Source organism: Passer domesticus, chromosome 10, assembly GCF_036417665.1.
Source record: "Passer domesticus isolate bPasDom1 chromosome 10, bPasDom1.hap1, whole genome shotgun sequence".
NCBI lineage: Eukaryota > Metazoa > Chordata > Aves > Passeriformes > Passeridae > Passer > Passer domesticus.
The window spans coordinates 19794765-19811516 of NC_087483.1; the positions used below are offsets into that span (position 1 = coordinate 19794765).

At 37.4% G+C, this 16752-nt stretch overlaps 1 protein-coding gene across 1 annotated transcript in view; it reads right to left on the reverse strand.

Annotated features, from left to right (window-relative positions):
• ITGA4 (integrin subunit alpha 4) overlaps positions 1 to 16752 on the reverse strand; it is a 34091-nt gene that overhangs the window by 11739 nt on the left and 5600 nt on the right. Inside the window, exons 3-16 of the mRNA XM_064434279.1 lie at positions 15928 to 16034; positions 15708 to 15837; positions 14382 to 14449; positions 13603 to 13732; positions 10216 to 10301; positions 9842 to 9901; positions 9610 to 9747; positions 8843 to 8954; positions 7138 to 7232; positions 6745 to 6835; positions 6113 to 6158; positions 5587 to 5741; positions 4123 to 4277; positions 1383 to 1532 (exon numbers count right to left, since the gene is read on the reverse strand). Of these exons, the coding sequence (XP_064290349.1) occupies positions 1383 to 1532; positions 4123 to 4277; positions 5587 to 5741; positions 6113 to 6158; positions 6745 to 6835; positions 7138 to 7232; positions 8843 to 8954; positions 9610 to 9747; positions 9842 to 9901; positions 10216 to 10301; positions 13603 to 13732; positions 14382 to 14449; positions 15708 to 15837; positions 15928 to 16034 (1523 nt within the window). The remainder of the gene's footprint in view (positions 1 to 1382; positions 1533 to 4122; positions 4278 to 5586; positions 5742 to 6112; positions 6159 to 6744; positions 6836 to 7137; positions 7233 to 8842; positions 8955 to 9609; positions 9748 to 9841; positions 9902 to 10215; positions 10302 to 13602; positions 13733 to 14381; positions 14450 to 15707; positions 15838 to 15927; positions 16035 to 16752) is intronic.

The following is a 16752-nucleotide window of genomic DNA, read 5'->3' on the forward strand; positions in this document are numbered from 1 at the left end:
CATATGCTTCCAATAGTGAGTAAGAGTACTTCCAGAGAAAGAAACCCATCACCTAGTAACTGAGCACCAGGAAGTGTCTAATAGCTCTTACTGCTAACATACAATTGAATCAGGCTATGATTTCCCATTTTCCAAACACATTCTGTGCATCCAGAGTAAGAGTGAAGAGGCTTTCCAGACTCAGTCTGTCACAGTGAAACCTGTGGGTGTATGTTCAGACAATTTTTACAGCAGTACACAAGGAGGGCAGAATGTTTTAGAAGATCCAGAACTGATGTCTGTGCAGTCTCTCCTGTAATACAGCACATTAATTTTTGCAAGAGTTTAATTACACAACCCTTAACCTATCCTACTGTTAGAAATGTTTGATGAGAGCAGAGACACCATGAGTTGCAGGTGTTTGTGCCTTGGTCATCAGTATGTTATAGAGCACATTTCTGTCACTGTATTCAACATCACCCTCTTTCTTTTTCTATAACTCTGAGGTTTCTAAAACAAAACTTAGAATGAAAATGAGAAGTCAAAGCATGCCATTTAAAAGAAGCTCTTACATATCTTGGGAGTTCTGATGACCAACTGCATCTCAGTTACACAAGTGACAGAGAAAGCTGAGTTGGAAGGGACCCATCAGGATCACTGAGTCCAACTCCTGGCCCTGCACAGGACATCCCCAAGAGTCACAGCCTGTGCCTGAGAGCATTGTCCAAACACTTCTGCAACTCAGGCTTGGCGCTCTGACCACTTTTCTGGGGAGCTTACCATTGTGAAAAGTTAAAAATTCAGCACATTCTGACTTTCACTGAAGTCAAAGTCTCTTAATGAGTTGGGATTTTTTTGGGAAAAAAGGTTAATTTCATAATTACTAAACTATAAAGAATATACTCTTTCTTTCCCCTCACAAATTCTGTATTTGAAAACCTGCAGTATCTTTACAGAACTAATATTTCAGCAACATCAACACTTCAAGATTAATACCAACACGATATTGTGTATTTAACACAGAAATAATTTTAGAGTACAATTTTATACTGGAAAGTGACTCAGACTGTGTAGTTGAATAGATATTTCAAAGAGTGAATTTCATATATGGGTTCTGAGATATATAGTATTATTTATGCTGGCAAGTTCTCTGCACACACCTTCTTTATTTTTAAGTCATAATATAAATTGTATACAAGTTCTGCAAATATTTTTTTACCCAAAAATGAGGCTTTTTTAGCATTCTGGTTTATTAATTAATATCAAGACTCAATCCCTAGGTGTAGGTCTGGAAAATGCATTCTTTTGCATGCTCTGAGTCAGTGAAGCTTTTTTTAACTGGAGATTAAAACATGAATATTTACTCACTGCACTGGAAAAAAAATGAGAACTCATACACTAACCTTGCTTTTTATAACATCCTTTTCTTTCCTGCGCTGAAGAACAGGCTGAAGTGGTGAAAATTCTTGAACATTTCTTTTCTGTAGAATATGATGCCCCAGACGATAACTCGCTTCAACATGTACAGGAGTCAAGATATCCCTTACATCTTTCTATGAAAATTGGAAACCTAATGAGTTAATCATATAAGACAAAACAAGTATGCTTATGTTTTAAAGTTACAAGGTTGCCCAGAACTCACTAAAACAGCAAAACCTATTTTTCACATGTAAAATAATTCCATATGCCCAATACACTTTCCCAGACATCTTTGCTGCTGAGGGAGGCAATCAGAAATGCATGAAGGCATAATATGTTCAATGACAGCATCAGCCATTTCAGAATGGATGATTCTTCTATGAGGGGACATCTTACTAAATAGCAAGCCTACTTATGTCAATAATCCTGCCTCACACACCTATGAAAGGCTGCATTGCCCAGGTAGAAAAATAGGCAAAGTTAGCTAAAAGGAAGAAAGTTAACCAGTGGAATGAGGCCAGACAAACCCCATGGGTATTTACATATGAAATCAAAACCAGTTCTCCCACAGTACAACTAAATCAAGTCGTGACTGCATTTCATTTTTCTGCCCGTTATTTCCCATTCTGTATTAAAAAGATTGAACTCCTCAATAAATGATTATTTTGTACATCAAGCCTTGCCTGCATAGGAATGTTCAGATCAGAGCCCTGGCCTTCATCTACCTACTTGTGAAAACTGAACAGCTTGAAGCACCAACAGTAACAAACCTGATTAAATTATTCCCTAAGTGTAGGGGCTAGACAGACACTGATTGTCCTTCCACATGGCCACTATTTTAATTCTTATCTGCAAGCTTGTGTTGGCCAAATCACATATTATCTAATTTGTAATAATTTTCCACAAGGTCTTCTCTGCATCTGCTTTATATTACTTCCATTATACTAATTAGCTATTAATTAGCCTTTACTCAAAATACATAAAATTTATATTGTCTCTTGCGAGGACTGTACTTGACAGACATTCACACTTACTTAACTTTAGGAGCTTCATGCAAGTACAGAAACCTCAGTGGGTGGAAGGAGATGCTTATAATGCTATTAATTAAGAATTGAAAAGAAAATTGAATTCTATGGAGAAAAAAAAATCCCTAATGATGGACTATAGGAAGTGATGAGGCAAATCAATTCCTTCCTCCTACACAAATACCTGCTGATGCTGGTACAGCAATCTGTGCAAGGTCAGCTGTCAATCACATCTCTGTTAGTTTACAAAACTCTTCTAAAGTAAGTGGCAATTTGCCATTGTTCCTGCAAGCAACATTCACTGAGGTGCAACTATCAGATGAGATGCATCTGGGAAATTTTCCAGTAGGTAACATAAGCTTTCCTTTCTACCCTGAAGCTTTAAGATGAAGAATTGGCTTCTAATCATGTCACAAACAAAAAGTAAGGGAAATTAAGGAAGAAGAAAAATACATTAAAGAATATTTCCCTGCAGGTTTTTTTGTAGCTGTAGAAAATAAAATTTATTTTCCACTCTTTGTGCAGGATCAACTGCATCATTCACCTTGATCAATGTTTGTTTCAAAAGGTCACAGAATTGCTACCTTGAGGATTTTGAAGAAAATGTTAGGCAAACTAGTCCATTATTTTATTGCCCTTATTTCCCTTTACATCTAAATACTCCCTCTCTTCCCTCCTATATAAGGTCTGACAATAGAGAAATCTATTTTTTGCGAGTTTAATAAAATGTGGTTCCTTTGTGTCCACTAATTTTTATTGTTTGCTGTGGTTTAACACTTCCAAGTTTTTCCTAAATTTTTGTTTTGGAGGACAAGCTTCTAAGATGTCTGATAGAATAAAAATGATTAACTTTTTCTTGTTAATTGAATGACCTTTAAAATATTGTATCCATGTCCTGATTACAGGTTTTATCCCACTTTCAAGACAAGTCACTTATTCCTCTTTCAAGGGGATAGGTCATGCACCAGTGCTCTTCCTACCCCATTTCCACCTTCAGGTTATGGGTGAGTGCTGCACTCCTTGAAGGGAAAAAATCAAGCAAGCCCATGCAATGCTCTTCTTCACACCCTGCTAGCCTTTGGCTCCTTGCAGCAAACTCACAAAGCACACCACACTATAAACCTTGAACTTTTCTAGCAATCATCTTCATCTCACTTCCTATGGATCAGGAATGGGTTCTTTCCTTTTTAGCTGAGTCTACCTTATCTACTCACAATAAAAACAGGAGCAAGACCATACATGTGTTCTTTAATATAGTTACAGATGAGAAATCATAAAAATTACAAGTTTTAAGATTCTGCATTAAGGAGTACATAAGAAAGTTCCACCAGAAATGTTCAGCAGAATATGAATGTTGCATCTTCATGGTTGTTTCCAAACCAACCTCAATCTACATATGATCTATCATGCATAAAAATGATTAAAAAATTTCAAGAATGCTCACGGTCCATCTTAATCACTGTGGTTATTATTATGATTATACATCTTCTCATCAGTGTAAGAGATGGCAGACCTACTGACTTCCTCAGAGAAAGCACCAGAATTAAAATATATTAACTGTGGAAGTTCTGAATACAAATATTTTATTTCCAAAATGATGTGATGCAGTTGTAAACAGAATAAGTTCTTTTGTAGCAGGTCTGCTTTTCAAAGGAGAACAAAGCATTTACAACACAATAGATACTGGAAACTACATTACCCTCATAAATGCTGGATGATCTTTGCAGACAGTAATATTGCTGTAAATCTTTACTTTTCCTGAGATTGTATCATGTGTTCCATTGGAGGAAAAATAAAATCTTGCTTGTGTATCCTCTTTTCTGTTCACATCAACACTCAGATTATAAAGCAGCACTACAAAATAAAACCCAGGGAAAATAATGGTTATAAATCTTTAAGTGTTGCAATCTTAATGAGTTTATGGTAGAAATTACAATTTCTGACTCACTTCCATAAGTACATTCTGTAACATCCATTTAAAAATGCTCTGCTTAAAAACACTGACATAAATCCTAGGAAAAGCTTCTAGTACCCTGAATATTGCTTCATGGCTGTTCCCTAATACGTGCATTTATATCAGGGACAGTTTATGAGGTTGTATTTATATTTTCTACCAAAATCTATTTAGAGAAAACCTGCTTCAGTTAGTTACAGGGCTGACAGTAACTAACAACAAAGACTTAAGTCAACTAACACTGACAAATATTGTTTAATTTCACAGTTTTTTCTATTTAAGTTAGCATGAATTGCTATGATAACAAGTTGCAAGCAAGTTTCAGAGCATTACAGATCTATTACTTCTAATTTTTTGCCAAGGGTTAGGTTACCTACAATTCCTACTAGTACTTTTTTTAAATTAAAAAGTCTTATGTACAAGTCCAGCGAGGGTGACCCAATCTGACTCAAAGCTAATATGAGTTTCAAAAGATCTGATAAAGATCAAAAGACATATAACTTTGCAGTTCATCACTGCATGTGTTCTCTGTAACATACTCCCAAAGGTTGTCTGTTCTCACATAGAAGAGTTGACCAATTTAATTTTATATATCATGTACTTGAAGGGCTGTTTGCAGTTCACAAATAGCACATGACAAGTAGGCTAAAAGCACTCAGGCAATACAGTCAAATTTATACAGTAAATTATGTTAAATTAATTTACCATGAATATTCCCTCTGAAAGACACCACTTCCAGCAATACCAGTTTTTTGCCAAAAGCAAAATATGCATTATGTAAAACACAATACAAGATTTTTTTTTTTTCAGTAATTTTGGTGGGAGTCCTCTTTCACAAAATGCCCCACAATGGTATGATCAGCTGCTTGAGCTGGTTTGGGAAGGATTGTTTTCTCTCTATTGCCATCCTCCAGCAGTCCCATCTGGTTTGGTCTATGCCTGAGAAGATATTTAGAGGACATCTAAATATCACCCTTTTAATGCTGCTGTCTCTCCAAGTAACTCCAGCAGTTCAAGCAGGGATGTGCTCTTATTCCAAACTGAACAGAAGTGTAATGGCTTGATGTTATAGGGTAATCATGATATAGAAAAGTAACCATGTTTTCAGCTTTTCATTGTATACTGAAGTCAGATTAATGGTCTATTAAATACCAGTAGCATTATTTGTAAAATTAATACATATAGTGGATTATTTTTCCAGTAGCTTACCAATATAACCAGGTACCTCTCGTCCTCTATAGGCAAAGCAGATCTTCAAATTCATACAGGTGGCAGGCTGCTCATTTTCCATGCAGTCTAAATTAGTTCGATTTATTGAATTAGAATGTCTTAAAGAAGCTTCAACAATTATCACTGGCTTTGTTCTAAGAATAGAAAAGAGTAACACAAATAATGTCCAGATACAGCTTACAGAATTTCTGCAAAAACTAATCATCCCTGATGATCTATTTTTGTATTTTAGAATAATAATTTTAAAGTTATCTGCATTTTTCCAATAGTTTCAGTTGTATGCAAATTATTTTTACTTCAAAAGGTTACAGAATTATATTCTCATTTTTTCAATGTGTTTACTTAAATGTTTCACTTGTAGAGCCTTCTAGAGCCTAATGACTGAAATTGAAGACATCAAGAATATAATGAGGTTAAATTAAACTACTGAGTTTTAATAAATTCCACTAAAAAAATAGAGTTAAATTGTATAGTCTTCAAAAGTACTGAAACACAGCCATCTCACCTCAGCACCACAGCAGAATCAGAGAAAAATGCACCAACTGCTACATCTGCACAAAAAGAATGTATCAATAACCATAATTTTCAATGGGAATTACTCCTAGGCACAAGCATTTTATAGCATATTCACCTTTTCGTGAATATTAAGACACCATTTTCCCTTTATTTAATAGAAGGTGAGCCCTAAGTGAGGTTAAAGTATTGTTCACTCAGACTGAGAGCCAAGGAGCCCATGACTCCTGTCAAAATCCAGACTCTGGGAAGGCCAGCAATATACTTAGGTTAGCACACTAGTCTGGACAACAAACATGCTTCCAGTGCCCACAGCAGCTCACTGTGACATTTGTAGATGAGACATCTGCTTTGAAAGTATAAATCCCATTTCTCTTCCCCTTGTGCACTATGATCTCACATTTACATTGTTCTCAGTCCTTAAATAATAGTTAGATGACCGTGAAAACTACTGCCTGGCCTCAGCTTTACCTCTTCTTTTTTCTTCCCAAAATATGAGATGTGACATGTCATCTCAGTAACAGATTCTGCTTCTGTTCAAAGTATCAAGTAGCACAATAAGGTTGCTCCCTATGAATTTCTATTCTTTTAAAAATTAAAAATAAACAAAATTGCTTAATTTACCTTGATAACCATTGTTATCTACATCAATGCCACTTGATATGGATTGTCCAAACATGCTTAAGGAATTACTGACTTCTTGTCCTTGTATTCTCTGAGGAGAAAAATGTAAAAGTGAAAATTATTATTGTTAAGCTAATCTCTGAGTTAAAATTTCCAAAGAAAAATGTTAGCAGAACAATCCTGATGCTGAACTTAAATCCCATAAATCATTTTTAAAGCTCCCAAAACAATTTTTTTTCTCTCTTACATGCTATACTATGACTGGAAATCACAGACCACATAAAAATATCCTGAAGTCTGTTAATATACTTCAGATGGTCACACTGTTAAATGAAGGGAAAACCCTCTCAGATTTAAATTTGGGATTGGGTATTTTGCACTGAAAAAGCGTACCTGTGAAAATGATGGTGTTATTCCATCTTTCCTGCCATTGTATATATAAATAGCCCCTTTTAGATTGTCTTCTTGTGGAGCCCCAATTGCCACATCTGTGGAAAAACAATTTAGCAATGATCATTGACTAGGAAATATGACCATTAAACAGTTTAAGAAATGCAAATCTTGATGCCAGACCAGATTTACTTGCCTGAATTCAAAGGCAGTGTTGAACACAGACATAAAGCAAACAGAAATAATACAAACCAGCTCAGTATTCTGATTCTACCTTAATTACTATGTGTGAAAAGCAACAATCACATAGTGCCATTTTGTTAAAGACAAAGTCTATTTCCAGCAATGCTAATTTTGACCCTTAAGAGGTTAAAAGGTTACCATGAAAAAAGGCAAAATAATCATGGTCTTTAAAAAAAAAGGAAAAAACAAGCCTTGTATTTATGGAACAGGGATGATTTTCCTGCTCTTCCCACATGGATTAAGTCACTGAAACACAAGTACTCTTATTACAGTGCCCAAAATAAACCACTTATTTTTCTATGAAATGTCCATAACAGGCAATAATAAGCTTGGAAAGGCATTTAACAAGGCAATGAAGGTAGCTGGTTGGTACAAAGGGATATGTTTTATGCTTAGATGACCTAATCCCAGAGGTGTGTGGCAACTCAAAAAATGAATGAGCATACCTACTCACCAATCCACCCTCAACAGCCCTTACCAAAAACTCCCATGGTTCAAATAGCCAGAGGCTGTTAACCAAGCCATGGAGGGAGCAATGGGGAGATTATTTACACCACCTTGAAAGTCACTATTAATAACTGGGAACTTGCATTTACAAATCAGCAAAAACCTGAAGTATCTGCAAATCAGAAATACTTGATGCTGCACCAAACCAAAATCACAAGAAATGCAAAGCCTCTGACTGGTTTGATAGAGAAATTCTCTGATTGAACACACATTGACTGAGTCCATGCTGTGGTGACTAAACCACATTAAGCACATTATACATCTCTCTACTGGTGAGATGAAAACGGGACAGTCAAGTTGTGCCTGTTACAATTACACACACTTCTTGAGGTCAGATTCTACACCAACACACACCCCCCATTATCTTTACAGGGCTGATACTAATGGTTTAGATCATTTAAGAAGTTGGCTCTGTTCTGCTTTTTAATTACTACAGAAAAATGCTTTTTATTACCCAATTTCTCTTTATATTTTGCTTGCAGCCTTTTTGTCACAATTCTTTTTCCTGCTGCCACTCACTGTATTACATCCACTTTTTATTTCAATATTTCCACAGTGTCACAAACGTGAAGGTTGTTTTCAATATCCCCATGTATTTAGTACTTACTGGTGACAAAGAAGCAGATGTTGACTCCATTTTTGTTTATGATTGTTACAAAATTGCCAAATTGTTCCCCAACCTTCATCTCAGATATTCAATACAGGATTAGTGATTCCATTTGACTAACAAAGGTTACAGATTATGCCATCACTTTATGCTCATGCTCTTTATTAGACAGAACCTAGTGCCTTGGTATGAAATGTCAATGCCTGTGAAGCAGCTGTATTTCAAGTCAAAAAAGAAAAGTTGAGTGCCAAACCAAAAGAATTCTCAGACTTCCATAATCCTCCTGGTTTATTATGTCATTTCCACTGATCAGAGAGAATAAAACCCATCAGGTTTTCTTTGTATTCTTACCTTCAAAGCCATCATTATCTATGTCTCCTAGGTTGGCTATGGACTCTCCAAACCTTGCTGCATATGAGTCACTCCCGCTGAGCTCTATGTTCAGCTCTACCATCTTTGCTTCCTGAAAGAAAACAGTCAATGGCATATCAATGGAATATTACTCAAAACGTTAAAAGTGCCTTGGATACCAATATATAACCCTACCAAACTTCTTGATGTAGAAGCAAGCATTTTCAAATACATTTTATGGTATTTAGTGTAAGAATAGTGAAGTAATTACACTTCCATTTCTGAACCTTAGAAAGAATAAAAAGAAGCATCATCTAATGCATGATCTGTCCAGTCACGTCATTTGCAAAACTGAGGAGAACCAGTCTCTTTCCTGACTGGTACCAGTAACTGCATGCAAATGCTTCAGTCCTCGTTTGTTTCTGAAGGCTTGGTAAGTTGCTCTTCAGATGGCAGCGCAGTGGGAAGCACAGTAGTGGAGGAGAGCTGGAAAGGGGCTGCAGTGGCAGGCTGTCACCACCTACAGCTCCTAGGAGACAAACCCAGTCTGGCTGCACTTCCAGCACTGGTGGGAGGAACTGTGCCACAGCTGACACTGCAGCCTTTGGGGGTGTGCTGTGCACTCCCTGCTGGGGTACTCATCACAGCTCTACTGCTGCTTTTTCCTTATCTGGAAAAATGGGATAAGAAGAGAGGAAAGCTCTTCCTCTTAGCCTGTTAAACCAGAACGGCTGTGTTGCCATGTGTTTTCAAGAGAAAATACTTACAGAACCTGAATTAATATAGACATAAACTCTTCCCTCTTCTCTGATGGTACTTTGCATTGGAGCACCAACTAGTAAGTCTGAGAAGCCATCTGAATTCAGGTCCACAGCACAAACTGCAGCTCCAAAGTAAGAACCAAGCTGTGTGCAGACAAGAAATCATTATTATGTCTGAATTTTGATGAAGAAGCGCTAGATGGTATAAGGTGCAAAAAAGTAATATGATAAGATTTACCTTTTTACCCCTTAGTTCAAATAGAATATTTAGTTGCTTCTCATTGCTAAAAATATATGCCTAAAAGGAAAAGAAAATACAAACAGAATTCAGCAAACTGTAATTTGAAATACTTCCCAGTGCTTTCTCTACAGCATGTGCTAGAGAATCAGCAAAACAGTGCACAATATCACAAAGTACAGCTATCTCCTGTTTTCTACCTGCACCTTTCTTCAGTGTTATCCAGACTGCCTACCCTAATTCCTTATTCAACTTTTCCCCCCATGAGAAGTCATATCTGATACTTGTCTTTAATGTATTAATCTAAATTGGAAGATCATGGGTATTTCTGTGGGGTTAGAGTCTTTAAGCCAATATTATAGACAATTCCTTACTTTACCAGTCTGCTCCTGTTGGGGAGCCCCTCCAATTACTTCTATACTGGATGGTGTCAGAAAATGTCCAGCTCCAACAGAGTATCCTGCAAATCAGAAATGCACTATTCAATACTGGAAATGCTATGTAACAAAGAAAGAATGGGAGCGTGCCTTATAAAAGCTGTCAACACCATAAATTATCATAAGTCTGACATTCAGACCTCATGCAAGTTAGCAATGAAAACAGAATAGAAAGTTTTTAAGTATAAGGTCATTACAGACAGTAAGTTCCATCAAGCAGGAAAAAGTGTCAGAAACACTCATTCCTTCCCAAGAACTCAATTATCTGCCATACTTCAAAAGACAATAAAATAAATTGTGAACACCTTCTGTTAATGTATATTAATGCAAATAAAAATGACCCAAGTACAAGCACTGGAATGTGGAAATAATTGATTCAATTGTTACTCTTTGACTATTATAACTGGATTGAAGAAAAATTAAATGTAGTGCTACTTCTATACACACACAGAGCACCATGGACACAGACATAAAATGTTAGGAACAAATTACAAAAGCCTCATTATGCAATAAGAAAACATTACATCAGCTTTTGTAAATAAATCTACATCACAAAGCATTTCTGTATGTGCAGAGAGATCATAAACAGGACCATATTTTGGTGCAGACATCCAGACACAGAATTGCAAAACAAAGGCTAACACCTGAACCTGTAGCTGCACAAGTCATCCTTACTCTTTCCAGAGTACATTACAGCTCAGAATACAAGACAGATAACATATTTCACTACTCTACATTTACTGAATGACTGCTGATGTTCACAGCATGCAGAGAAAATGGAAAAATCATCCTGGATAGATGAGAACAAGCTTTGAATCTTTTGTCTGTGAAGATAACTGCCTAGAATTCAAGTTCTCATTAAGCCACCTTTTTCTTTTCGTATTTTAATCTAAAAGAGATGAACAGAGCAATTTATCACTTGAAGGTCAACACCTAATTTTTATTTACTCAACAAAAAATTAAGGATGAACCTTAATTTACCTCCTCTGACATTTACTTTCTAGTTATTTTTGTTTTGCTAATGTGTAAACATTACTAATTCTTAAAGACTTTTAAAAAAAGCCAAACATACACAAGAATTACAGTAATCACATAGTTCTCATTTTTCTTTAATGGTATTAAAATGTTTGGCAGGGAAAGGGGAAATCACAAAACTGACCCTTTAAATGTAAAGGCATAGAGAAAAGAAATTTTATTTCCAACTCCACAGTTTTCTCCTTTTTACCATCACTACTGTTTGTCAGTTTTCTGAAATGTTACTTGCCTTTCTCAGATTTTTAAAACTGTCTTCTACTTCATGATTTCTTTAAGGCACATTAAGTACCTAAGGTTACTTTTTCATCAGGGCCAGCTGATTTGAAAGACTGAATAACTTTGAAAATTCCTTATATAGAAGTCAGCTATCTATTACTCTCCAAGAGACTCTGAAGTTGTCAAGAAAATATTACCTAGTGTTATGTATTACAAATATCTAATTTCCTTCTTTCAGTTGTCTGGTACATGAACACCTTTGTTTCTTCCAACTTAGGGAAAAAGCTACAATACTTACTACTGCACTTCCTGTAGTCTTCAGTTTCTTAATTATTATTCTTTAACACTTTAATGAAAAACACAAGTAAAGATGCCCATGTTTTGGTCCCCACCAGTGGAAGAATAGAGTAAGTAGATAATGGTGTCTCCTCACATGCTTGAATTACACTCTGGTCACGATATACTTCCAACACTTGGTAGGAATAATGTTATTCATTACTTAAGGGAGCAACAAACTCAGACTTCTAAGAAAAATAATTTGGTAACAGAATCAACAATGAACAGATTTTTGTCTTGAATAGTTGCAAAGATGGGACTGGTGCTGAGGGAGGGAAGGAAGATACCTTTAAATCCTTTCAACCACACTATGGGTTTTCAACCACATTATGAGGGAAAGGAGCAGAGGTTAAAGCAGCATGAAACTGCAAAACTCCAGGTTTATCACAGCTGCTACTGTAAAGACATACAGATGAGTCAATGGTGCCCTTCTTTACTTTCCTAGAAGGAAAGCGCAAGTTCAGAACTTGCCCCTTAGAAGTGCAAGTTCAGAAGACATATGGCTGTGCTGAGCCAACATGCACCAGATCACTAGAGTAAAGCAAACTCCAGCTGGTATAAGGTCCTGGATGGCCAAAGCAACTAAGAGAGACCACATATGTGTGTGGAAAGTCCTTCCCTAACCTCTCCCCAACACAGTCCTTATACAGGTTTTTACCCATTTGCCTGGATCTGGCTTCTGGCTGTCGATGATTTGACTCATTCATTACAGAAAGTCTCATTCTTATACTCGTAGAAGCAGAAATCTGGAATGAACTTTTTTCCCCTATATAGGTGAAGTACTTTTTCTGCTGATTACTATTGGAAAACTGGAGCTTTCCATTCTCTGAAGCTCCTTTGTCCTGTGAAAGGTTAGCAGCTCCACTGGTGTCTGCTAGGGTGTCTACTGGTGTCTCCCTAGTTCTACTGCGGAACTGTGTGTCTGATCCCCTTTTCCAGCCAGTCTCTCTTCTGCTTGGCTTTCCCACAGAGTCACTGTGGCCTCTGCAGGCTCAGAACTGAATTCTGAAGTCTTAGTTGACTGTGTTTCACAATAGCTCTTTCATAACATATGCCAACTTCCTATTGTCACAGGAGTGGAATCAGAAACAGGAAATGGTTATCCACGTGAACCGGAACTTCGAATGGGAAAATGCAAAACCCAATGGTCACAAGCAAAAATATTCTTGCTTAGGAATTCAGGAAGAACAGATGAGCTTTTCTCAGGGTAGTGAGAAGACTGAAGCTGCTGTTGTTTTTTTGGCACAAACCTTTCCAAACTGTAGCATCAAATTCAGCTAGTTACTTGGGTATAGGTACATGAGTAGAACTTCATGGCCTTGGTTACAGACATTCATAAATGAGGTTTGCCTTCTCACATATCCAGACTAAGATATATTTGCAATAAAAAAAAAACCAAACATTGGAGGAAAGTTTGTTTCTAAAGTCTATGAAAGCTCTTGGCAGCATTGCAGACTTGAGTGAAATGAAAACCATTGCCAATCAGAAGCATCCCTACCTTCTAAATCAAGAAATGGTTAAAAGTCAGCAGTGAGATGATAAGAATAGAAATCCACTGTTTGAGAAGTTTCCTCATTATAAGAACAGAGAGGAAGCCTTATAATAATTAACACAATCAGAACACATCTTTAGAACTGCTCTGGGTTTAACAGTGAAAACACTGAAAAACACCATGCACTCCCCCCAAGACCAGCTATTTAGCTTATATTTTAGTAAAGTGTTAAATACTTTAAGTACCTAGATAACTGCCAAATTTCACTTCGTTATCTGAATCTGTGTAATAGTGGATTGTATTTGCAGTTGTGTTGTACACAAACACAGAACCGGTCCAATAGAATGATCCAGGGGCTCCCATTATAATTAAGTCCTGAAAGAAAAAGTAAAAACAGAGCCATGTTATTCACATTGAAATGTTCACAAAAATAAGTAAAACAAGTAAAACACTCTTCTTTAGATCTCCTGTGAATTCTATGAAATGCTACTGGAGATGCATCTGGCTCAGCACTGGGGTTTACTACTGAATTACAGATAATATTTTCCATACTTCATAAAAATACCATTATTAAAAGCTTTGAACTGTAACAACAAAATACAGCAAGAATCAGGATATTCTCAAATGATTTTTTTAGAAACTACAATCTTAAGGTGGAATGGAGATTAAACAATACAGAATATTACTCTGTAAAGCAAGAAAGGAAGCATTATAAATGCTACATCAAACAGATTAAAGAGAATAATAAAATTTCATCCTCTGCTATACCCATGTCCTTTTTCTAGATGAAAAATAACTTTGGATTTACTAAGGTGTAAAAGTATTCTTGGGAATAAAAATTAGTCTTACTTGGGAATTATCATGCAAGTCATAGCAAGATTCAATTAAAAATAAATTAAAAAGTGATTTTTGCCTCCCACAATGAAATACAGTGTTGATGTTTGCATTTACATATCCACTTTTAGACAGTATACATGAAAGTGAGTATATAAACAGAGAGACTTTTGGTATCTTTAATACACACCTCAATGTAAAAACTAGACGTTCCAGCCTGACATGACCCATGGTTTTCTCCAAACTTTCGTGCATGATCTGGGAATGGGCAAGAAATATTAAAATGGATGAGAAGCACATAGTTGCAGAGCTTTATCATCAGGCCTTCAACAGAAGCTGAGACAACTTAGAAAAAAAAAAACCAACGCCTCCCCCACAAAGTTGGTTTTCATTTCTGTACTAAAGCTAAAAACATTGGTTTCCAGTACATTGCCTTTAGGTACAATATATTATTATAACACCTGCCTTTGAAATATTGTGACTTTAAAGGCTATACTTTCAAAATTGTTCCATGAACAAAACAGCCAAATAGTTTGAGCACCACATCTGGATACTTTTCCACTCCATTCTTCAGGCATACTCTGACAGGCTTATGTATCTTGATTGAACTTGCCCTGTGCTCCACTGGTGCCATGAAGGGTTTGTGTTATTGCAGTCTTAGACATACTGCTTTCATCCTTGCAATCCAACACTGTGCCAGCTCGGCTTTCCTGCAATTCTTTGCTGACTGCCTGCCATCAGGGTTCCCTTCATTCCATACATAGATTTGTACACTTAGTCTCCAAAGACAAAAAAGCATGATTTCACCACCCTGTGTAAGAGTCTCCAAAGCCAGCAGTGGGACATTTGATGGCATTCCTCTGTCTGCACAGAAAAATCAGACTGTCAGCTGATTCTTGCATTGGCAAGGCACAGAGGCACAAGACTGTTCTCCTGGGTGGGTGGTAGATAGGAATGGGAAAGCATGGATGGAAGCATTTGATAGATTCAGGTCTTGACTCTTATTTTTCTCCTGAAGTTCTCTGAGGAAGAACCCCTGAAGGTCTCATGCCACAGCAGCAGCCTTGGCAGAAGGCAAGTAAGGGACAAGGACATGCACTGAGACAGGCACTGCAGCACCTTTGATACAAAGGCTAAGGAGCAGACAGCAACAATCACTTGCAGGTATTTCTACTGCTCTGCTGTGAGACTCTCCAGAGCAATGCCAAGAGTAAAGAAAGGATGGATGTCCTCCACTGGCCTGGTTTTGAGAAGAACACATCCTTCAGCAATGCAGTCCAGGAAAAACGTATCTGATGCCCTGTTCCAATTATTTATTTTGCCTTTTGAAAGCAGATTTTCTTTGAAGTGATAAACATCTTTACACCACAAACTGGGCTCATATCACCAGCACTCAGTCTCCAACCCTTTGGCTGCAGAACACGTGCTCAGAGCAACACAGGCTTTTCACCAACTCTACACCATTCAAATGTGTATCTCACCCTTCCCTACAAAAGGACTCAAGCCTTTTGCTTACCTATATAGCATGGGCATACTCTTCTGCTCAGCTGAGTTCGAAAATCAGGAGGGATGGCAAAACAAATGCCATGTGGCAGTTTGTGCTCATTTTTGACGTAAAACACATTTTTCCATCTATGTCCACAAGCCTGTGGATATAAAACAAACACAGCATTCGACACAGAAGCCTAAGAAAGCTGGCTGCAGTCTGACACACAGGCCCAGTGGTTAATACATACAACAATAGAGCCGCCCTCCTTTGGCTGCCTCGACAAGCTGACACCCAGCCACTGATTGTCCCGCTCTTCCACACACGTCTTCCCACAGCGCTCACCACTGGGATGGCCTAGGAGACAAAGACCAACGCTCTGAACAGAGAGACAAGGTGAAGAACAATGTGGTGGGTAACAGGAGCACCCAAGAACTCTGGGGGGACAATGCAGCAATTTGGGTGTGGTGGATCTGACCTCTGTCTCACGCAGGTCACGCAGACTTTTTACTTTCTTCTTGAGCAAAGGTATGATTGTGGGTGGCCACAGGGAACATACTGGCTCTGAATGTGACAGGCTGGCAGTGAGGATGGGCTTCTCCATCATTACTCAGATAGAAAGTGACATTACACTCAATTCTGGTGAAGAGCTGTCCCTGCAAGTGCTTTTTAGCCCAAATGTTTGTAAGAAACACAAGTAATACCTGTGAGTGCCACCTAAACTCTAGCCTAAAGCAAACATCCCTCCAACTATGTGTCTACTGATAGCAGACTTTAAAACAATCTCTACTGCAAATGGCTATCAAATAAAGGTTGTATAACTGCCACCTCTACTGGGGATGGCAGATCATTACCTAAGCACGTCCTGCATTCTTCTTTCACTGTTGCAATTATTCACTAGCAGGTCTCAGTGGTAGTTCTTTAGTAGAGTTCTTTTTTAAAACCTTGCGAAAACACATGGAAATGTCTTCTAACTCTGCCCCCACAACCCAAAAGGCTACAGTATTGACAAGTTAGCAAACATTTGCTTTCTTCTGGAAAGCAGCAGTGATCCCCATGGTAAGGAGTAGCTACA